Below are 24,279 nucleotides of genomic sequence, written 5' to 3' on the forward strand. Positions count from 1 at the left end.
AATAATAATAATACTAAAAGACATAAATAACCTCTAACACTCCCCCTCAAGCTGGAGCATCAATATCATATGCTCCTGGCTTAATAGGACCCTCATTAAAAGCGCCTTCAATTATTTGATTTAGATTAGGCCCACAACTCTCGCCAGCCTAAATCCCTCTTTCTCTTTCTAACCTTTGAGCTTTCTCCACCAAACCTATTAGGCCCATTGCATATGGCCTTTTCTTTATCATAACCAGCCCCTTCATATAGGTTAGATCACCCAGCCTAATACATCCTTGCCACTAACCTCCTCCTTCTGCATATATCTCCATCAAAATAGAAGTTATATCTGCACAAGATTCTTGCCCTGCAAATTTCTCTTTCCAACTGCAAACTCCTGCAACATTCTCTTCTCGGACCACCAACATCAGGCGAGGCAAAGTTCCCATCCTCTCTAATTGAAGTGCAGGTTTGAAGCTATCAACAAATTTAGGTTTCTGACCTATTCTCTGAAACATTGACACAGTATTTTCAGCTTCCACAATGTTGAAGGATCCACAATCCCTGCACTTCAATTGTAATCCCCACTGCCATTTTTTTATAACAAAATAAATCTATTAATGAGAAGAAATAATTGCAATGTGCGGAGGATAATATATCCTTCCAGAAAGAGACAAAAATAAGCAAACTAAGAAAGAATTACATCAAAACTCCCTTCTGATCCCTTTGGATATAGGAAAATCTTCAAAACCATGACCATTCACTAATTCATTCACTACGCCGTAAAACTTCCACCACCCAGATGCTTTTCTCCATCAGGAATTCTCAGTGAAGGGATAAATCATAAATTTTCTTGATAGATATCAATTTCCTTAGTTTATTTTCCCAACATTTCGTTAGGATCCCATATTGAAATCTGATCTTCGTAATCCATTCAGCTACCAGAACTGATGAATTTGACCTCACACCCACTTGTACTCATTACCCCTAATAACAGAAGAGATGAACTTCCTCCAGTTTTCTTCCTAACTCCCAGCAGTCACCCCACTTGATTTTTTCAAATAGAAAATCTTTCCTATCTGCTCTTATCAGGCAAGAAAAAACCATGATGCCAGGATTTTTCTTCTCCAACACAATAACATTCAAGTTCAATATGCATGATGAAGCTTTAGTAAACCAGATTTATATATTTAATAAATACTAATATATATTTAATATTTAATAAATACTAAGATATTTACCATTATTTTATATCACTTATAACAATCTAAAGGGCATTACATGTTGATACCGTCAAAGGCTAGTACTACGAGTCCAAAAAACCTATGCTTGTGTTAGACAGCATGGAGCCGCCCCAGTAAATGGTTGGGTCAGCCCACCTGCCCCTGGACATGATATATCACACCATCGCCACTAGAACTGCTACTTCTTCTGTCATGCTTAGAATCTAAAGAATAAAACTTCACTAAGCTATGGCCAGGGTAACCACTATAATTCTTTCACTCATGAACTCAAAAATCCTATAAATAACATACATACATATATATATATATATATATAAAAATAAAAATATGAAAGAACCAAAAGGCCTTCGTTTGTGCATCTAGGATTTAGAATGTGCAATTACAGCTCATGAGATTATAACATGCTACAGTAAAATGGACATAGTTGCATGTTCTTTTTTGAATTCTGAAAACATCCTTCCCTCCTCACTTAGGGAGTGTGGCAGAGAAATAAGATTTTTTTTAAAAAAAGTCTGACATAAAGGACAATCCCAACGCCTTTTCTCATGCAAAATAAGATTGTTTGGGGTCTAAGAAGAAACAACAATAGTTGAAGCCTTGTCCTTAGCTCCTCCAACCATCAAGTCCTAAAACTTAAAATAATGTATCCCAAAAAATTATTGATACAAAAGGTGCAAAAATCCAAGTATTGAATAGTAAAGTAACCATAATTACTATTCAAAATCAAGGAAATCACATCCTAAAATAAGCCTCTTCACACTTACAATTCCAAAAGACTTAAAAACAGACTTGTAATCATTCAAAAACAACCGAGCACTGCCTAACCTCATTCTTCCAGGCCAACAAAAAAGTGGTTGTTCCGTGCACAAGTTCAGCAAAAAAATTACAGCCGACCGACAACAGTCTACAAGCTGGGGCCCACTTTGTGGCTCCAGGGAGAAACGTCGGGAGGTTGCTCAAATCATATCAAATTAAACTGAACAATAAAAAACAAATGAGGATAAAATTGATCTGGCATACAAATCTAACCCTGTGGCGCACAATTACCTAGACCACCAAGGTAGTGAATAACCCGATTCGTGGAAGAGTTCCAGTGTGGTCATTGAAACATGGAAACTTACCCGACGAAGCAAGGGCCAAAATCGCCCAAGCTTAACGCGTTCCTCATGTCTCTGAGCCGATTAGATCCCTGCATGACTGGCACCGCCCCCCTCCACACATATTCCCCAGCTCTGCACAGTTTAACAAACAAAGTTCAATACACAAGATCTCAATCTTAGTTTGCCCTTGAGTCCGACTATGACGCACTGATTGACGTGACACTCCTGCCACGCCCTGTTAAGAACGCCTCAATAATGCCACGTTGTTTGGAGGAGAAAGACAGGAGAAGGAGCAAGAGATGAGACAGAGAGAAGGCCCAGGGAATGGGGGGGAAGACGGTGTTAACCCTTGATGGGTAATAAATTTTAGATAAAAACCCAAATTCTCTTTAGCCATCGAGCCCTCTATACCGTCATTCTGGGAACTGTCCATCTCCGTCCAGGGACGGTTCCTGAGACGACAAGTTCGCCATGGTCCGTGTACTCAAAACCATTGTAGATGTATGCTGCCGTTTTTTTTTTTTGTTTGCCTTTTGGATTATTACCCTGCTGTGCTCCTGATCCACGTCAGGACAGCAACGTGCTGTTTTTTTTTCTGTGGTTATCGCACGACCCTTCTTGTCTTGGCCACACCCGCTGGAATCTATTGACAAATCTTGAAACTTGATAATGAACTTCAGTCACCCAAATTTTTGGCCCTTTCAAACCATACATAAGAAAGCCCAGCCTCAACTAAAGTTTAAATGAACCGACCTCCAACCAACACCTGGATTTCAGGCAACTGACAGGTTTACACCTTTAGCACCTGGCCTCATTGATCATCTCGTTTTCAGGACCACCCCTGGACAAAAAAAAACCAACCACACCATCCAAAATTTAAAAACCTAATTCTCAGGAATAATGAGCTCGTTGCAATCTAATACAGAGAAATATAGTAGGTACTGCAAAACCCACTAAACCCACAAATTACCTGGAGAGGCACCATTTCTTTCAACTTGAAACTTTTCTTGATTGCTGCAACTTTTAGAATTTTGATTCCCGGAGGGCAGTTTTCGGAAACGCATATAACACGTCAGATGTCCTGCACAACATAAAGAAATGTGGGTTGGGGTATCTCTTTGTTTCCTGTTGGGAATCACAACTCGGGTGTGCATTGGGTGGGGGGGGGGGGTGCGAGGGGGGGGGGGGGGGGGGGGGTGGCGGCTTGCAATGTAGCAAGTCGCTAGCAGCCTATTTGAGCCACTAAATCAAAGAGATTATACATAAACCAAACCTATATTAATTGATATATATAAAAGCGATAAAACAAATTAAAAGAAATTAACCCTGCTATTTCATTTGTCCCTGGTATCTTTTTTCCCAAAGCACTATTTCCCCTGTTTTGACTCTTAGCCATGTATCCTTGACCTGCAAAATATATACATCTTAATGACATAAACACCTAAAACTCTGGCTATTCCTATTAGTGAAGTGCCAGACAAAGGAAAAACCGCTATGGCGATCAAATTCTGCAGAACACTGGGGGGAACTTCCGAAGTCAAAAAGGTGTCAACCTTATTCCCATTATATTTGCACTAGCTTTATTTCGGACTGAAACAACGATGAGCCCCCCGCCGAGGAGCGACCCCATATCACAACAAACAAGGTTTCTAGTGCTATTACTCACGGAAGGACCGCCAAAAAACAAAAACACACACAAACAACACACTGCCGGAGAGAACGAAAGCTCTATCAGGCTTCTCCTTTGTACAAAAAATCATTCCTTACTGTTCATTGGTAGCCCCTTCCGAAAACACCACCAAAAGACAGGCCTCGTCTTGCATGCCCCTCGTTCCACCGAAAGCCGGCACACGCAAAAGGCATAGCTTAGGCTCATGCGTCCACTGGCTTCACCCCATACATAACTGCCCCCAAAAACCGTGCCCACCCGAACCTTCCCAGTTTATTATTGCTGCAACTGTAAGAATCAAGAGCATTACGCCTCCAATGCGAGCACGAGTCGCCTTCTCATTCCGTTCACCACTGGCCCCAACGATCAAAGCAAATTTCCCCGGCGGAACCCTCCGAAGCATAGTAAAGATGATCCCGACCTGACACACTCAGAGACGGGGCATCCACAACCGTAAAATCCTCCAAAAGGCAAACGCCACCCCATTATCCCCTTTTGTTTCACCAAAGGAGCTACTGGAGATCTTTATAGATATTTAAAGGTCCCTTTTATGGAAAATCTCCAAGAACCAGCTCTATGGATTCTATGTCATCCAAGTTTTTCAATGGTACCCACACGAGGCATAAACGACCGAAAACACCAAATTTATTATAAGTTAGATAAACAATTTCGTGGGGATTATTTTTTTTAAAACGTCTCTATGGCCTTTATAATAAATAAGGAAAACTATATCAGTGGTTCTAGTATGCTACAAACAGCACAAAGAAGTGAAGCATCAAAGGAATTTAAAGAGTGTCTACAAAATTAAAGTGCCCAATAGAGACATTCGCAAACACACAAAGACATGAGATCAGACGACGTCTGATTAAAAATTACAGTGATATGCAACACAACACAGCCTAATCAAACAAAGTGCTTTCTTGTTCCATGATAACGAGGTCGGATTTTGGGTTGCTAATAGTTAGATTAAATGAGCTTTTATCTTTGAATGATAAGGAAGTAGAAGCGGAAATACGCACAGAATGGTAAGGAATTAGTCAATAGAATTTAGTTCCACATATTTGTTTGGCAAGAATATAATCTATGATAAGTGGGTATTTCTTGGTTAAGCTTATTTGGGAGTATAGGTGAAAATTTGGGCGGGTTGTTCTGCTTTATTCAAGAACTTACGGGGACAAGTACAATGTGTGGGGACACCAAGGATTCCCTGACAATGTCTGTCAAGTTGTCAAGCCATTTCCTTCCAATGTTATATCTAAGATGAGGGCCTTAGGGAGTGTTGGTTTACGTAGCCTAAGGGTCCTCCAAACTCAATTTTGTGTGGGTTCCTTCTTGACAAGTCTACGTCAGGTACTTGTGGTCTTACCAGTGGTTGTGCACCTTTATTTCTGGGGGGAGTGGGACGTCGGGAGTATCATGCATTTGGAAGGAAGTAGAGAAAGTAATTCACAAGCAACGGAACGGTAATTTATGAAAAAAATTTAGCGTTGGAAAAGGCAATTTGAAGCTGTGGAACAAAGAGGGTTTTTGGTAAATATAATTAGAGCGAAAAAGAATGACGTTCTTCTGAGATTGAATGGTGGTAGCAGAGCAGTAAGAATGCAGTTTTGTCGTTGGGGGGTTGAGGGGACGATAGGGCTAGATAGTGTTCGTATTAGTAATGATTTTGGCGATGCTTCTCGGGGGATGGATATTACCTGAGGGCCACACTAGTGAGATATAATCAATTAAGGCGGGGCTGGTAACTTCATGCTGGGTTCATCGTGGGGGTAACGGATCTTGCGGAACGTATTTTCCGAAATGAGCTACAAAATTGTGTTGCCGAGACCAAAGAAAACTCCGTCAGGTGATTCGAACATTGGCCAGGGCTTTCATTGCGAATTGATCCAGGACATGATTGAAATCCATTGGGGTGGGTATTTTAAGCTCTCTTAGCGCGCCATTTTGATACTCGCATTAGGATGGCATTGTTTCAGAGGACAAGAGTAACCCTACGAACCTTATGGTTTTCAACGAATGTTTTTTGGGATAGTCGGGAGATAACTCAAGAGGATCCTCCAGGTTTTGCTGTCTTCATCTAATGAGTTTCGACACGGATACCTCCACGCAATTGGAAAACCAAGATGATAAAATGGCACGAAATAAAGAAAATTGATCATCACAACACAAGTAAGTTAAATTAGTTATTGGCACTGGCCTATGTCCATGGGCAAGCAGAAGCGTTAGATTACTATCACGGGTGTAGAGAAAAATTCAACTCCGCCGATCATACTATCAAGTCTCACTCATGTTACGGCAAGAGAAAATCTGTTTAAAAATTATTTTGTCATTAAGGTTATTAAGTGTTCTTTCTCTCTTCTAAAGCATGGATTTGTTTTTAGCACGATCGTATGGCTTGTGTGCAAAGTCTAAGAACATAGTACTAAATTGCATTTTTATCTCCGCATCCATGTCCTCCACGCCTAACCTTGCCAAGGTTTCATCCAATAAACCTGCTCCGATAGGATTTATCTCAATTCTTGTTATAGACCTTCTAATCAATTAGCCATATTTCCCAAATTTGTCTTTTGAGGTTTGTCAATAAAGCTTTTTTTGAGGGAAAAGCACTAGTGACATTTAGCATCTCTGTAGCTAAGCCCTCTTTGATTTTTATGATCTATCGATCCTACTCTTTCAACTCTACAAGTACTATCTTTGGTCGGCGGACACCATGATAATCTACCGCGCAAATATCTTGTAATTCTTTAGATTGTCCAAACGTTTAACCCTGATTGGTTCACTTTCCTCTGACTTTTTTTCCCTGCCCACATAATTTCTTGAAGGCAAATTTGTTATTTTTTTCTTCCTATCGTCGGTGTCCACTAGCATCCAATCCAGGCTTTTACTAAACTTGTAAAAATCGATAAAGGAAAAAATTATTAATGACAGGAATAGTGAACATTAGAAAAGGGTGAAAGACTTATTTCCCTGTTTTCTACTTTTAGTTTTTGGTGAAATAACAGGCGTCAGCAAATACTGCATATTACGCATTGGGGGCAACTACAATCTCTAGTGACAAGTAATATTCCTTAGGAGGTATTAATGTGCATTGTTAGTTCAGGAGATCTTAGATGCTCCCTTGCAAGCAACCTCAATTCCAAGAAATCTTGATGCCCAAGGTGTGGATCTTGAATATTAAGTAGTAACTTGGTTTGAAATCATGTTGTTAAACCAAAGTAGCTGCAAAAGAAGGAATTGTTAACCAAGCAAGCATAATCCTTAAGGGTTGAGGCACAGCCAGTTCAGCACTTTTTTATTTTTATTTTTTTGATAAAATCGTATACTAAAATTGCATAACATCTTTAGAAAATAAGGAAAATTATTATAAGATTTTTAACTACTTCATTGTTGGCATTCCAGTACTAACTTGAAGTCAATGTGCGAATCTGCCAAGGGATAGAATATGTCAAAGTTTCAGATTATTTCGTGACCTACATGCAACTCTCAGATTGTTTTGAACAGTTGATATTCAGAATTCTTAGAAATAGCCCTCACTATTAATACATTCCTTCGCATAAAACATTGGTTATGACGTTAAGCCCAACTATAACTTGAGAGTTTGATCACTCACTCAAACCTCAACTAAAACGCACAGGAAGAATGTCTTGTTTTATAATGTGTAAGTCGTGGTCTAATATGTTGGCCTTGTCTAGTATGTCATAGGGTTAACCATACTTCTAAGTTGTTTAGGCATGCTTCATTACTTACGTGGAGCCCCTCAATTGACCTATAACATAATTGGGTATAAAACAGACAAAGCTTAGCCCAACACAAGATCTGGATTAGTTTTTTTGGTTTATGGCGTTTGTTGTTAACAATTTTATTTTTTCACTTTTTTTTTTTGTGGTGTTCCGTGCCCGGGGGGGGGGGGTAGAAAATAACCTTGTATTTGAAACTAGCCATGGATGACAATACGCAAAAGAGAACTGAATGCAGGCCAATTGCACAAAATTGCTACAGGAAAAGGAGATGAGAATCAAACTGGTAAAACAAAATGGAATTACGAGAGAGAGAGAGGAGAGAGCAGCGATAGAGATCGCGAGATGGATTTAGAGTAGATATATAGATCTCATTACTGCAGATACTAATGATGACAGGTCAAAAGTCTCCACTATTGCTTAAGTGCTCAATACAAGTCCCACCACCTACAGCTTACTGCTTCCTATCACCTTATCCTCCTAATACTAAATAAGTAAACCTGCTATTGTATAACTAACTCAATCAAGAAAATCCCTAATAATGAACATGATATTCAAATCCTAACATTAGATGCAACAAACATTATGTAAATATCTAAATCGAATTTCCCAAGATATCGTAAGATACTAGACAATCAAAAGCGAACACGCTATGTCATCTCTAGGCCTAATGGTATCACAAAGTTCTCGTTGACTGTGATTTCTATAAAGTCCCCCATGTTGAGAAAAGCTTATGCCATAGAAAAGAACGGAAGCAGATGTACCTCTCCATACTTCATGGTGCGGACTATGCAACTCATCTTTCATAAACTATGGGAGACACAAGAAAGAAATGCATCCACGTCACGAGGTATTGCCCTATACCCCCTTCTGCAGATGTGACAGTCCCTCTCCTAGAATGGCTCCCAACATAGACGTTAACAAAATATAGTAGAGATGTGAGCACAGAATTGGAATTAATGTGGGAACACTAACCATAGGGTGAAATATCTGTGGGCATCTCACGAGGCCCAAAATTGCCTCAGTCGGGGTTTTAATTGCATCAACATGAAAGAGGACCTACTGCGGTTATACTGGATGGTAGATTAAAGACAAAAGGCAGATATGGGCCCAACCGACAAAGAACTAAAGGACTAGTAATCCATAGCATGTAATGTTTTCAAAATAATGCTTACGGTAATTTTCCCCATAGGTCAACCCGTGTATTTGACATACCTAGCAATTGGGATGGCCATGCTAGCTTAATTGTGCAATATTCAAGCTATCTTTTGTCTTATATAAGCATGAAGGTCACCAATATGTTAGGCAAAATACTTGGCTGATAAAGATGGTCAGGCATCAGACGATGGCATTACTCTAAAGATGGCGGTATTGGATTGAGAGGGAATAGTGTTTTCTCTGTTTTTTTAGGGTATCCCAAGAACAATCCAATGGCGATAGGGTGGGGCCCATAGCTCAGACTGTTAGAGCAATGTGCTACAAAACCAAAGTGTCAAGGTTTGAATACACATCCTCGATCACACCGACCTAAAAGGAGGACCTTTCCCTTTGGGGTATAATATCATAGATCAGATACCAAAACCCAAAGCTATGGAAGGCCAACATGGGGACAAAGGGAATAGCCATGGACAATTTTGAAAGGCGTGTTTCGAGTATATTAATTCATGGAATTATTGTATGAAATTCTGCAGTAGGTAACGACAAATCTTAGTTCAACAGCACAGGCTTATCCCTAATATTAAGCTAAGTAAGCTAACCCAAACATTATTAACCACTCATACTACCATCGAGGATGGAAGGGAGCAAACAAAACTTTAGTAGGGTGCCAAACATTCCCTAAGTTTTCAAGAAATTGCTACAATTTCATATCCCTATCAAAGACTATTGATGTTGGTCAACTCATGGAGAAAACACTTTCTGTAATAGGAGGGTACTCAACTAATGGGCTGAATGCACACTAGTTTTAATGAATCCATCGTTTTTATACCTATCAAAGTCCTACAACCACCCGGATGAATGGACCCATGCCCCCTAACAATTTTAGCAACCCGTCGAACAAAATCCACACTAAGATCTTCAACTGGACGCGGAAATGGAAGAGGAGAATACGAGGCCAAGATTGTTAGTGTCTTGGCTTAGGCCTTTAGACCTAATTGGAACTATGAGACACCATCCTAGCAAAATTTTCGTTTACAAAATAAACCTATCTTCAACTAGAAGAGTGGCTTATCCCACCCAAAATGGGCCACAAAGCGCTCCAACATGCAACTAAGCGAAACAACAGTTCGCACAAGGAAATGCTAGTCTCTCTAAAAAAAGAACTTAAAAATTTCTTAATTATTTATAACCACCTTATCACAAAAAATCAAATATAGCATGACGTTATCATTTCATTTTGGCACCTCTTTGAAAATGAAGGCTAACTTAATGTCACAGGGACGCTCGCTTTATAACACTCAACGCCCACTAATGCGAATAACTCAAGTGTAAATTGATACAACTCAACTAAGTGGTGTCCACAAGCTGATTCTTAGTATGGCGCATGATACCTAAGCACAAAGAGTATTCTTTGAGAAATTCAAAATCCATATAGCATGTCTCATCACTAAGAGTGCTTTTGTGATTAAGAGTGCATAGCCATCAAAATACATGGACAAAATTTCTAGGTATAGATATACCGTCACAAGCCCAAGTGCTTGCACAGTGCACCACAGCATAGAACTAACCTGTCATGTGCGTATATTCAACCATACACCATTTGAATTTCCTTGCTGAAGTAACTACACCCATCAATACCTATTCTAGACACAAATCATAACACCTTGAAGACTTTAAAAAGAAATCCTAGATAAAAACGTGCATGAGAACATCTGCAGCTTCAAGCTCCTTGAAATCTGGGCGTTTCATGGCCTAATGAAGTCCCCTTTTTCCATGATGATGCTAAGTTCCTAAGACCCATTGGAAAGTGGCGAGCCCAATGAAAGTCCGCACGTCAAAATGGATTTGGGCTATGGACAGTCCAATACAAACACTAGTATTCCCTTCTCAGCATCAGTAGAACTGCCTACCTGACACGACATACTCTAAAAATACACGCTAGTTTGAAGCAATGACCACTGTCCTCAGGGTCATGCTATCTAGTAGACTTAAAGTAATAGGAAACTGCAATCGCACAAAAGGGTCCCATTTTTCCTCTAGACCGATTTAGATCAATATACATCAAAATATAACAATACAAAACTTACCTTGAAAAGGTATTAAGTAATTGTTCAGTGAACTTTACACGTGCTTTATGCATTAGACAACCCAAAAGGCATGATATGGCCACTCATATAAACCATCTTGGGTCCTAAAGTTTTTTTCCAACACGATCCTTTCATATCCTAATTGGGTGATATATGCATGTAATCCATTGAATAGACCCTCAACGCGGCCCACGAACTAATCTACATATCATCCAACTTAGAATCGGAGAACCTGGTTTCAATTTGTGATTTTGAAGTCCGAAAGATTGGTAAGGCACACGAACTAAATAGGCTCACTGTGTCCCTTCCTTTTAAACAGACTTTGCTATCTGTTCTATCCTTCCCGCCACACTCCAAGAGAGTAGGTTCAACCTATATGTGGGAGTTTGGTAGTTTGGACCCTAGAACAAAGTATTGCATGTTGAAATGTCCTTAGAGGGGGCAAGTAATATCTCGAGAATTATTAGGCTTGTCAGAATCAAACGTAAACACGCCTTTTTTGCTATTTCTAACAGAAAAATCCTAACTCTTTCCCTCTTTTCCAAAATTTCTTACGAATCAAATTTGCTTAACCTTTTGTCCAGACATTGTAGAAGAGTACCCTTGGAGGCAATGCTTAACAATTGCAAGGTTATGTCCGCTCGCATGGTTTGAACACTTATTGTTATCGAATCTGTAAGATTTGATTAAAATGAAGGACCGTCACTTGAAGATAGGTCCTCCAGATACGATTTATAATAAAATTAATACCTTCTAATGACAATAAACCCTTACTAACGCTCACTAATTATATACTAATCACACTCATAATAATAATACTAAAAGACTATACCTCTAACACTCGGTAACACTCGGTCCCTCAGCTGTATCATCAGTATCAATATCTCTGGCTTATATGACCCTCATATAAAAATTAAAAGAAGAACAGCGGCAAAAGCGCCTTCAATATATTGATTTAGATAGGCCCACAACTCTCGCCAGCCTAAATCCCCCTCTTTCTCTTTCTAACCTTTGAAGCTTGCTCCACCAAAGCTTTAAGGGAAACCCATTGGCTAATGCCTTTTCTTTACATAACCAGCCCCTCATATAGGTTAGATCACCCATCCTAGTACATCCTTGCCACAACCGCCTGGCTTCTGAATATATCTCCATCAAAATAGAAGTTATATCTGCACAAGATTCTTGCCCTGCAAATTTCTCTTTCCAACTGCAAACTCCTGCAACATTCTCTTCTCGGACCACCAACATCAGGCGAGGCAAAGTTCCCATCCTCTCTAATTGAAGTGCAGGTTTGAAGCTATCAACAAATTTAGGTTTCTGACCTATTCTCTGAAACATTGACACAGTATTTTCAGCTTCCACAATGTTGAAGGATCCACAATCCCTGCACTTCAATTGTAATCCCCACTGCCATTTTTTTATAACAAAATAAATCTATTAATGAGAAGAAATAATTGCAATGTGCGGAGGATAATATATCCTTCCAGAAAGAGACAAAAATAAGCAAACTAAGAAAGAATTACATCAAAACTCCCTTCTGATCCCTTTGGATATAGGAAAATCTTCAAAACCATGACCATTCACTAATTCATTCACTACGCCGTAAAACTTCCACCACCCAGATGCTTTTCTCCATCAGGAATTCTCAGTGAAGGGATAAATCATAAATTTTCTTGATAGATATCAATTTCCTTAGTTTATTTTCCCAACATTTCGTTAGGATCCCATATTGAAATCTGATCTTCGTAATCCATTCAGCTACCAGAACTGATGAATTTGACCTCACACCCACTTGTACTCATTACCCCTAATAACAGAAGAGATGAACTTCCTCCAGTTTTCTTCCTAACTCCCAGCAGTCACCCCACTTGATTTTTTCAAATAGAAAATCTTTCCTATCTGCTCTTATCAGGCAAGAAAAACCATGATGCCAGGATTTTTTCTTCTCCAACACAATAACATTCAAGTTCAATATAGCATGATGAAGCTTTAGTAAACCAGATTTATATATTTAATAAATACTAATATATATTTAATATTTAATAAATACTAAGATATTTTACCATTATTTTATATCACTTTATAACAATCTAAAGGGCATTACATGTTGATACCGTCAAAGGCTAGTACTACGAGTCCAAAAAACCTATGCTTGTGTTAGACAGCATGGAGCCGCCCCAGTAAATGGTTGGGTCAGCCCACCTGCCCCTGGACATGATATATCACACCATCGCCACTAGAACTGCTACTTCTTCTGTCATGCTTAGAATCTAAAGAATAAAACTTCACTAAGCTATGGCCAGGGTAACCACTATAATTCTTTCACTCATGAACTCAAAAAATCCTATAAATACATACATACATATATATATATATATATATAAAAATAAAAATATGAAAGAACCAAAAGGCCTTCGTTTGTGCATCTAGGATTTAGAATGTGCAATTACAGCTCATGAGATTATAACATGCTACAGTAAAATGGACATAGTTGCATGTTCTTTTTTGAATTCTGAAAACATCCTTCCCTCCTCACTTAGGGAGTGTGGCAGAGAAATAAGATTTTTTTTAAAAAAAGTCTGACATAAAGGACAATCCCAACGCCTTTTCTCATGCAAAATAAGATTGTTTGGGGTCTAAGAAGAAACAACAATAGTTGAAGCCTTGTCCTTAGCTCCTCCAACCATCAAGTCCTAAAACTTAAAATAATGTATCCCAAAAAATTATTGATACAAAAGGTGCAAAAATCCAAGTATTGAATAGTAAAGTAACCATAATTACTATTCAAAATCAAGGAAATCACATCCTAAAATAAGCCTCTTCACACTTACAATTCCAAAGACTTGTAATCATTCAAAAACAGAGCACATGCCTAACCTCATTTTTCCCAGGCAAAATTGGTTTTCCGTGCAAAAGTTCAGCAAAAATACAGCCGACAGACCACATGTCTACAGCTGGGCCATACTTTGTGGCTCCAAGGAGCAACTCAGGAGGTCTGCTCAAATCATATCAAATTAAACTGAACCAATTAACAAAACAATGAGATAAACTTGATCTGGCATACAAATCTAACCATTGCACATTACCTATACCACAAAGTAATAACACGATTCGTAAGATTTCCATTGTGGTCATTCGAAAATGACCGAGCAAGGCCAAAATCTGCAAGCTTAAGAGTTCCTTCATTGTCTATGAGAAGATTAGATCCTGCATGAATGGACACAGAAAACATAAAAACATATTCCCAACTGCACAAGTTAAACAACAAAGTTCAATACAAGATATAATCTTAGTTTGACCTTTGATGTCCCGATGAAGAACTTGATTGACGTGACAATAATGCAGCCCTGTTAATAACTGCCTCATATAACACTTTTTTTGGGAGGAGAAAGAGAGAGAAGGCCAGGGAATGGGGGTGAAGAAGGTTGTTAACCATTGATGGGTAATAAATTTTAGATAAAAACCAAATATTCTCTTTAGCCATCTGAGCAATATATACCTTAATCTGGGGAACTGTAAATCTCAGTCCAGGACGGTCTGAAAGACCAGTCAGATCATGGTCCATGTACTCAAAAACCATGTAGATGCTGCCTTTGTACTTATTACCATCTGCTGTGCATGATCAACGTCAGAAACGTGCGTTTTTTTCTCCTTTTTGTTATAGAAAGAAACTTCCATGTATTGGCAACAATAAGCTGGAAATATATTGAAAAAATTGAACTTGATAATGAAATTCAGTCACAATGCCCTTCAAACCATAAATAAGAAGCAGCCTAAAGTAATGAAATATGACCAACCAAACTGGATTTCATGCAACAGGTCTACACCTCTACTCACCTGGCCTCACTTGATCATCTCTTTCAGGACCTGGACAAAAAAAACAAAAAATAAAAAATAAAAACATAATTCTTAAGGAGTATAACTGAGCTCGTGCAATCATACAAGAGAAATAGTAGGTCTGCAAAACCCATAAAAACAAAATTACCTGGAGAGGTCACAATTTCTTTCAACTTGATAACATTTTCATGATGCAACTTTTTTAGAATTTTGATTTCCCGGATGGCAGTTATAGGAAACTGCATTAACAAAGTAAGATGTCATGCACAACTAAAGAAATGTGGGTATGGGGTATCTCTTTTTTTCCTGTTGGGAAGCACACTCGTGTGGCATTGGGTGGGGGGGGGGGGGTGCTGGCTTTGCCTGTAGCAATAGCTAGCAATTATTTTGCCACTAAATCAAATAGATTTATACATAAACCAAACTAATCATTAATTGAATATAATCTATAAAAGCTGATAAACAAATAAAAAGAAATATACCCCTTCTCTTTCATTGTCCATGCGTATCTTTTTCAAAGCAACTATTTCCCCTGTTTTGACTTCTCTAGCCATGTATACTTGACTGCAAAATATATACATCTTAATGAATAAACAACTAAAACTATGGTATTATATTAGTGAAGTGCAAGACAAAGGAAAAACAAGATATGGAGATAAAATTCTGCAGAACAAGGGAACTTCCGAAGTCAAAAAGGTTCAAAATAATTCATTATATTTGCACTAGATTATATTTAGACTGAAACAAAGATTAGCCCTCTCGAGGAGGACAACCATTATCACAAAAAAAAAAAGGTTTCTAGATGCTATAAAGGAAGGACAATGCCAAAAAAAAAAAAAACAAACAAACAAACACACATGCTCGGAGAAAGAGCTCTATCAGGCCTTCTCCTTTGTAACAACTCATTAGCATTAATTGCATTCATGGTAGCACATTAAGAAAAAAAAAAAAAAAAGAGACTTCGTATTGAATGGAACATAGATTCCAAAGAAAAGAATGCAAAAGAAAAGGAATAGCATTAGGATCATGAGTCCAATGGATTAAAAAAATAAATAAATTGCAAAAACAGTTCCCAAAAGAAACCAATATCCAAGTTCTTCTATCATGCATGAAAATGCTAAGAATCAAGAGCATCTAAGCATCCAATGAGATCACTAGTCTCCCTTCTCATTCAAGTTTCACACAAAATGGAAACCAAAGATAAATACAATTTCACAGGAGAAAAAATCAGAAGCATAGAAAGATGATACAGACATGAACACACTTAAGAGAAGGAGCATCACCAACCAGTAAAATCCTCCAAAAGCAAACTCCCACCCCATTATCCACTTTGTGTTTCACCAAAAGGAGCTAATGGAGATATTTATATATATTTTATAAGTGTCCTTTTTCATGGAAAATCTACAAGAACCAGCCTTATGGATCTTATGTCATCCAAGTTTTTCAATGGTACAGCACACGAGGCATAACACGACCGAAAACACCAAATTTATTATAAGTTTTAGATAAACCATTAGTGGGGATTATTTTTTTAAAACTATTATGGCCTTTCATAATAAAATAAGAAAACTCATATCATTGTTTCTATTATGCCTAAACAACAGCAAAGAAGTGTAAGCATCAAAGGAATTTAAAGAGTGTCCAAAATTAAAATTGCCCAAAGAGCATTAGCAACCAACAAAGACATGAGATCAACGACATGTCTTATTTTAAAAATTACAGTGATATGCAACCAACACAGCCTCATCAAACAAAGTCTTTCTTGTTCCATGATTAATGAGGTAGGATTTTGGGTGCTAATAGTTAGATTAAATGATGCTTTTATCTTTGAATGTATAGGAGTTAGAAGCGGTAAATAAGCACAGAATGGTAAAGGAATTAGTCAATAGAATTAGTCCACATATTTTGTTTTTGCAAGAATATAATCTATGATAAGTGGGTATTTTCTTGGTTAAGATTATTTGGGATTATAGGTTGAAAATTTGGGTGTCTCTGCTTTCTTCAAGAACCTACGGGGGACAAGTAATTGTGTGGGACACCAAGGTATTCACTGACAAATGTCTTGTCAAGTTGTCAAGTCCATTTCTCTTCCAATGTTATCTAAGATGAGGGCCTTTAGGGAGTGATGGTTTACGTTAGCCTAAGGGTCCACCCACTCAATCTTCTTTGTGGGCTTCCTTCTTTGACAAGTTAGCCTACTTTTTGGTCTTTACCATGTGGTTGTGCACCTTTATTTTTGGGGAGTATCAAGATTTGGCAGATAGAAAGTCAATTTCACAAGCAAAGGGACTTTAAATTTATGAAAAAAATTTAAGCCGTGAAAAGCAATTTGAAACTGTGGAACAAAGAGGTTTTTGGTAACATAATAGAGCGAAAAAGAATGACACTCTCTCTGAGATTGAACTGGTTGGAGCAGTGTCGGTTGTTGGGTGAGGACGATAGGGCTAGAAGTGTTCGTATTAGTAATGATTTGGAGATGCTTCTCTGAGGGAGGATATTAGATGGCAACAATATTTGAGCATATAATCAATTAAGGAGGGGATTGTAACTCATGATGGTTTCATAGGGTGGGTAATGGGATCTGTAGGAAAAGTATTTTAAGAAATTGGAGCTAAAATTTGTTGTCTTGTAAGAGACCACAAGCAACTCAGTAAGGTGATAGCAACATTTTCCAAGGGCTTTCATATCGAATGATCAAGGAATTGATTGAAATCCCATTGGGGTGGTATAAATCTCTTAGAGAGGCCTTTTGATACTAGAAGTTAAGATGGCATTGTTTAAGATGGACAAGAGTAAAACTACAGAACCTTATGGTTTTGCAATCGAATGTTTTTCTGGATAGTTGGGAGATAAATCAAGAGGATACTACAAGGTTTTTTCTTGTGTTTCATCTTAATGAGTGTTAGGCCACAAGGATAACTCACACTGCAATTGGAAAAAACAAGAAGATAAAAATTGCAAGAAATAAAAGAAAATTGAATAATCACAACACAAGAAGTTAACATAGTTTGGCACTAGGCCTATGTCCATGGGCAAGCAAGAGTTAGATTACTATCAAGGTGTAGAGAAAAATTCAACTCCGCCTATCATACACTCAATGTCCTAAATCATGTTACAAATTCCCAAGCACGAGTAAAGGAGGAGGGTTGAGCATGTAAAAGTTGTCATATCACTATGATATGAATCCATCCTAACGTATTATGCATCAATACATCTCATGCGAGCGATACTTTGCACTTATACCACCTAGGTGTAGCAAAGAATGCGCTAGGTTGTTGCCCTAGGGCAATGCACCGTGTCAACATCTGATACGGCATCAAATATGCAAGGGTTCCCACATCATTTGGACATGGGTAAGCAAAGTAGTCCAAGAAACTAGAGTTAGATTAGCAACATAGAATATAGGGGCACTTATACGTAAAAGCATGGAAATAGTTGACACAATTATTAGAAGAAAAATTAACATAATATGCCATCAACACTAAGTAGGTAGGGAAGAAAGCTAGAGAAATTAAAAAATCAAGATTTAAACTTTGGTACATTAGAAAAGAAAAACATAAGAATGGGGTAGGAATCATTTTAGACAAAGACCTAAAAGATAGTGTTGTAGACATTAAAAGGGATTAAGGGTTAGAATCATAAAAATTAAAAGGTCTTAGGCCAAGAGGTAATAAATATCATTTAGTGTTTATGCTCCTTAAATAGGAGGAGCATAAAACCTTAAAAGACAATTCTACGAAGATAGGGATAGTATTATGCGAAGGACATAAAGAACTACAAAAATATTCATAGGAGTTTATTTGAGTTGACACACTAGAAAAGACAATAAAGGTTATAAGAGGATACATGGAGGACATGGATATGGAGTTTAAAATGAGTTCGATGATAAAATTTATTATAATGAACGCTTAATAACCGTCAAAAGTGGACAAAATAAAAGTCAAATAGGTTTTTTCTTAACTAGAAAAAAAGATTGTTTATCATGTAAGGATTGTAATGTTATCTCAGGTGAGAGAGCACTACATAACATAAAGTTCTAGTGTTAAATAGAACAACAACAACAAAAAAACCAAGCCTTAAGCCCCACTAGGTGGGGTTGGCTACATGAATCTTTTTCCGCCAATTTATGCGATCATGGACCATTTTTTTTTTACCAATTCAGGGATATTAATCCTTACTCACTATCTCCTCCCAAGTTATTTTAGGTCTACCCCTACCCCTCTTCTAATGCCCCCAACCGTAACTAACTCACTTTTCCTCACTAGTGCACTATGTGGCCTACGTTGCAAGTGTCCATATCATCTGAGTTGTCCCTCCCTAATCTTATCTTCTATAGGAGCTACAACTAACTTACCGCGAATATGTTCATTCCTTAATTTATCTTTCAATGTTATACCACTCATCCATCTAAGCATTCTCATCTCGGCAATAGAGAATTAGGTGACGAAACCTAAAGGGAGATAATGAAATAAAATTTAAAGATAAAATGATCATAGAGGGTGCTTGGACAAAGAAGATAGTTTAGACACAAACACTTTGTGGAGTAGGATAGCTAGCTTTATAAGATAGCCAAAGAGATTTTAGGTGAATCTAGATAAAGATTCTCGGTCAGTAAAAAAAGTTGGTAATAGGATCAAAATGTCCAAAAAGCAATAAAGACAACAAGAATTTGATATAAAAAAATGCAAAAATATAGATACGTGGAAACTTTGAAAAGTATAAAGAGGCAAAAAAAAGATGCAAAAAGTCTCGTTGATGAAGCTAAACATCAAGCATATAAAAATCTATATAATAGATTAGATACAACAAAAATGGAAAGAGACATATTTAAACTTGCTAGATCTAGAGAAAGAAAGAGCAAGGACTTCATTAATATAAAATGTATTAAAATGAGGATGATAGTGACTTGGTTAAAGAAGAAGACATAAAAGAAAGATAGTGAAGTTACTTCGGTGAGCTATTTAATTAAAACCAAGTGGAAGGCCCAAACTTAAAATTGACAAATAGAGAAAAAGCTAAAAATTTGAGATTTATTCGCAAAATTAGAGTTAATGAAGTTAAATTTGCATTAAAAAAGATACAACCAAAAGCCTGAAGTCCCACTAGGTAGGGTTGGCTAGATGATTTTTTTTTTTGCCAATTTACCCAATTGAGGGCATTTTCCTCCGCTAATTTAACAGCTATTAAATCTTTCCTCAAAACCTCATTTCAGGTTATTTTAGGTCTACCCCTACCTCTTTTAATGCCGAAGACAATAACTGAGTCACTCCTCCTCATAGGTACACTACTTGGCCTGTGTTTCAAATGCCTAAACCATCTAAGCAGCTCCCTTATCTTGTCCTTAACTGGTGCTACGCCTAGTTTATTGCCCATATGATTGTTCCTTAATTTATCTTTTAGTATTATACCACTCATTCACCTTTAATATTTGCATTTCGGCAACTTTTACCTTTTGTACATGTTATTTCTAATTGCCCAACATTTTGATCCATAAAGCACAACATTATAGTCATCTTATAGAACTTTATTTAAAATTTTAAGGGTATTCTATGATCACACAAAACACCTAATGCACTCCATTTTACCCATCCTACTTTAATTGTATATATCACATCCTTTTCAATTTCTCCTTCCGCTTGCACAATAGATCCAAGATAACAAAATTTACTAGTGCTATTAATTTTTTGATTATTGAGTTTAATCTTATCTCCAACACTCCTCCTTATGTTAGTGAAATTACATTTCAAATATTCTATCTTATTTCAAATTATCCTAAAACCTTTAGATTTTAAAATGATTCTTCAACATTCTAACTTAGATTCCACTTTCAATTAAGACAACATCCTCTGCAAACAACATGCACCAATAGATCTCATTTTGGATATTCCTAGTGAGTTCATCAATCACTAAAGCAAAAGGATACAATAGAAACGACAAAACCAAGCCTTAAGCCCCATTAGGTGGGGTCGGCTACATAAATCTTTTTTCTGCCAATTTATGCAATCATGAACAATTTCTTTAAACAAATTCAGGGCTATTAAATCTTTACTCACTATCTCATTCCAAGTTATTTTAGGTCTACCCCTACCCCTTCTACAACCCCTTACAATAACTAACTCACTCTTCTTCACTGGCACACTATGTGGCCTACGTTGCAAGTGCCCAAACCATCTAAGTTGTCCCTCCCATATCTTATCTTCTATATGAGCTACACCAAACTTACTGCGAATATGTTCATTCCTCAATTTATCTTTCAATGTTATACCACTCATCCATCTAAGCATTCTCATCTCGGCAACTTTCACTTTTTGGATATGTTATTTCTTAGTTGCCCAACATTCTGATCCATATAGCATAGTTGGCCTTATAGTCGTCCTATAAAACTTTCCTTTTAGTTTTAAGGATATTCTACGATCACAAAACACACTTAAAGTATTTCTCCAAATTACCAACCTGCTTTAACATCCTCTTCAATTTTTCCTTCGACTTGCATAATAGATCCAAGGTATCAAAATCTACAAGTTCTATTTATTTCTACATCATCAAGTTTAACTTTTACCTCCAATATTCCTCCTACTATTATTGAAATTACATTTCATATATTCTATCATATTTCTACTTATCCTAAACCTTCTAGATTCTAAAGCTTCTCTCCATAACTCTAACTTAGCCTCTACTCCACCACTAGTTTCATCAATCAATACATATCATCTGCAAGCAACATACACCATGAAACCTCATTTTAAATACTCCCAATAAGTTGATCCATCACTAAAACAAAAAGATAAGGGCTCAAAGCATATCCTTGATGCACACCTATTGCGATTGGAAATTATCTAGTCTCTCCGCCTATAGTCCTTACACTAGTCATTATTGTTAATTTTGGTCTGAATACCCTTTCCATCGGGTTTCCTTTTATTATATATAAGAAATTTACATAGTTGCTTCCTAATCATTTTCAGCACCTAAATGCTGCCAGATTTTCAGCAGTATTTATAGCCTAATTTTTAGCACATTTTCAACTAAGAGCTTTAGTGAATATGTTTGCATTTTGACGTTCGGTGGAAATGTGAAGAGTAATCACTTGTTTGTCAAAGGATTCACGTATGGAATGGCAATCAACTTCGATATGTTTCGGATGCTCATGGAAGACAGAATTAGTAGCAATTTGAATAGCACCGGTATTATCAGCATGAAGAGGAGTGGAATGAAGCTAAGAAAAACCAAGTTCACCCATTAACCCACAAAGCCATGTGATCTCAAAGCATGCAGAAGACATAGCACGATACTCAGACTCAGTGGAGGACTTGAAAACTCTGTTTTGCTTCTTACTCTTCCAAGAAATGAGTGCATTGCCTAAGAACATGCACCAGCTAGTAACAAAGCGACAAGTATCCGCACATCCAACCCAATCAGCATCACTATACCCCACCAACTGTAAGGAAGATTGCTTAGGAAAGAACAACCTGCGTGTAGAGGTGCCCTTCAGATATCGGATAATGCGGCAGACAGCAGCTAAATGAAGATGTCAAGGAGCCTACATAAATTGACTGACTTGCTGCACAAGAAAGAAATATCAGGACGAGTAATCGTTAAGTAGTTCAAACTCCCAACAAGCTGCCGATACAAGGATGGATATGACAGAAGCTCGCCTTTCTTCTGACGAAGCTTAAAATTTACCTCCAAGGGAGTAAGAACAGAGTCACCCAATTGGAGACCAGCCAATGAAATCACTTCCTGCATGTATTTGTGCTAGTGTAACAACCTACCAATCGGTGTAAGCTGCACCTCAGTGCCAAGAAAGTACTACAGGGAACCAAGGTATTTCATTGAGATGTTGTAATTGCTTAACTCAGTATCAAAGCCAGTTATCGCAATGTTATCAACATATACCAGAAGCAATACAATACCTCTAGAAGTCTTGCAAAGAAAAAGAGAGGAAACAAACTAACTCTGAGTAAAATGAAAAGTAAGTAAGGTAGAGCGAAATTTATCCATGCACGCAAAGCTTGTTTCAGTCCATACAAGAATCGGTGTAGCTGACAAACCTTTGAGGAAGGTGTAGCAATCATGCCGGGAGGTGAAGACACATGATTTCTTCCTTCAAATCCCCATGTAGAAAAGCATTCTTCACATCCATTTGTCGGAGAGACAACCCCTGCGACGCAGCAAGTGCCAAGATAGTCCGCACAGTAGTCATTTTGGCAACAGGTGCAAAGGTCTCTTCATAATCAATACCATACTTCTGCCGGATCCCAGAGCCACAAGATGGGCCTTATATCTGTCCAATGACCCATCAGACCGAAACTTGACTGAGTACACCAATTCACAACCAATAGGTTTGACACCAGAGAGACAAGTCACAAGATCCCAAGTGTGATTATCTTGAAGAGCTTGGATTTCTTCTTGCATAGCCCGTTGCCAACATGCTTGGGTGGTTGTCTGGGTATATGAGTGAGGAACACAAACAGTGTCGAAAGTGGCAATAAGCGAGGTATGAGGAAAACCATATATATCCGATGGATGTGTAACCCAGGTGGAGCGGCGAGGAACCGCAAAATCAGATGACGGATCAGTGTCTGGAAGGGGGCGTTGAAGAAGGTGGAGGACTTCAATGATGCACCACATCTGGTTTAAATCGCTCAAAAGAAGAAGACACATCATCAAAAGCAGGAAGAAGAGTAATAGGAGTGTCAAAAATAACCTGAGATTGAAAGAAATATTGATTTTCAAAGAAAATCACATTCCGAGAGATTCGAATTTGTTTGCATGAGCATCATAACAAACAAATCCTTTCTAAGTAGGACTATATCACATAAAGGAACACGTGACAAACTGGGCAGCAAGCTTGTGACGCTCAACAGGTGGTAGATGAACAAAACAAACACACCCAAAAGTATGAAAGGATTGATACTCCAAAGATATGCCAACTAATCGAACATAGGGAGAATCATAATTTAGAGTGGCAGTAGGCAAACAATTGATCAAATAGACAGCAATAGATAAAGCTTCTGCCCAAAACTTAGAAGGTACAGAAGAATCAATCAACAAAGTATGAACGACATCTAAGAGATGATGATTCTTATGCTCAACGACACCATTTTGTTGAGGGATATAAGGACAAGAACGCTAGGAAATGGTCCCCTTTTGCTGAAGAAAAGTCTAAAAAGAATGAGACATGTACTCCCCCCTGAATCGTAGCGTACAATTTTGATACAAGTACTGAACTATGTCTCGACAAACGCAATAAATTTTTGAAAGACAAAAAACACATCAGCTTTAGAGCAGAGGAAATATATCCAAGTGAATTTACTATAATCATCAATAAACATCACAAAAGAACGATATTGACCATGAGAAATAATAGGACTCGCACCCCAAACATCAGTATGCACAATCTCAAAGCAATTAGAAGCATGACTACCATGCGCAGGAAAAGGTAAAGTTTTACTTTTGCCAAGACGAA

The 24,279-nt window shown here is 37.8% G+C and overlaps 1 protein-coding gene across 1 annotated transcript in view; it reads right to left on the minus strand.

Moving 5' to 3' along the window:
- LOC131165549 (cyclin-dependent kinase C-1-like) overlaps positions 1-24,279 on the minus strand; it is a 94,104-nt gene that overhangs the window by 39,964 nt on the left and 29,861 nt on the right. Inside the window, exons 2-8 of the mRNA XM_058123463.1 lie at positions 15,296-15,377; positions 14,962-15,052; positions 14,814-14,843; positions 14,476-14,585; positions 14,276-14,348; positions 14,063-14,183; positions 13,854-13,971 (exon numbers count right to left, since the gene is read on the minus strand). Coding sequence (XP_057979446.1) covers positions 13,854-13,971; positions 14,063-14,183; positions 14,276-14,348; positions 14,476-14,585; positions 14,814-14,843; positions 14,962-15,052; positions 15,296-15,377 — 625 coding nt within the window. The remainder of the gene's footprint in view (positions 1-13,853; positions 13,972-14,062; positions 14,184-14,275; positions 14,349-14,475; positions 14,586-14,813; positions 14,844-14,961; positions 15,053-15,295; positions 15,378-24,279) is intronic.

The sequence above is a fragment of the Malania oleifera genome, chromosome 1 (genome assembly GCF_029873635.1).
Source record: "Malania oleifera isolate guangnan ecotype guangnan chromosome 1, ASM2987363v1, whole genome shotgun sequence".
NCBI lineage: Eukaryota > Viridiplantae > Streptophyta > Magnoliopsida > Santalales > Ximeniaceae > Malania > Malania oleifera.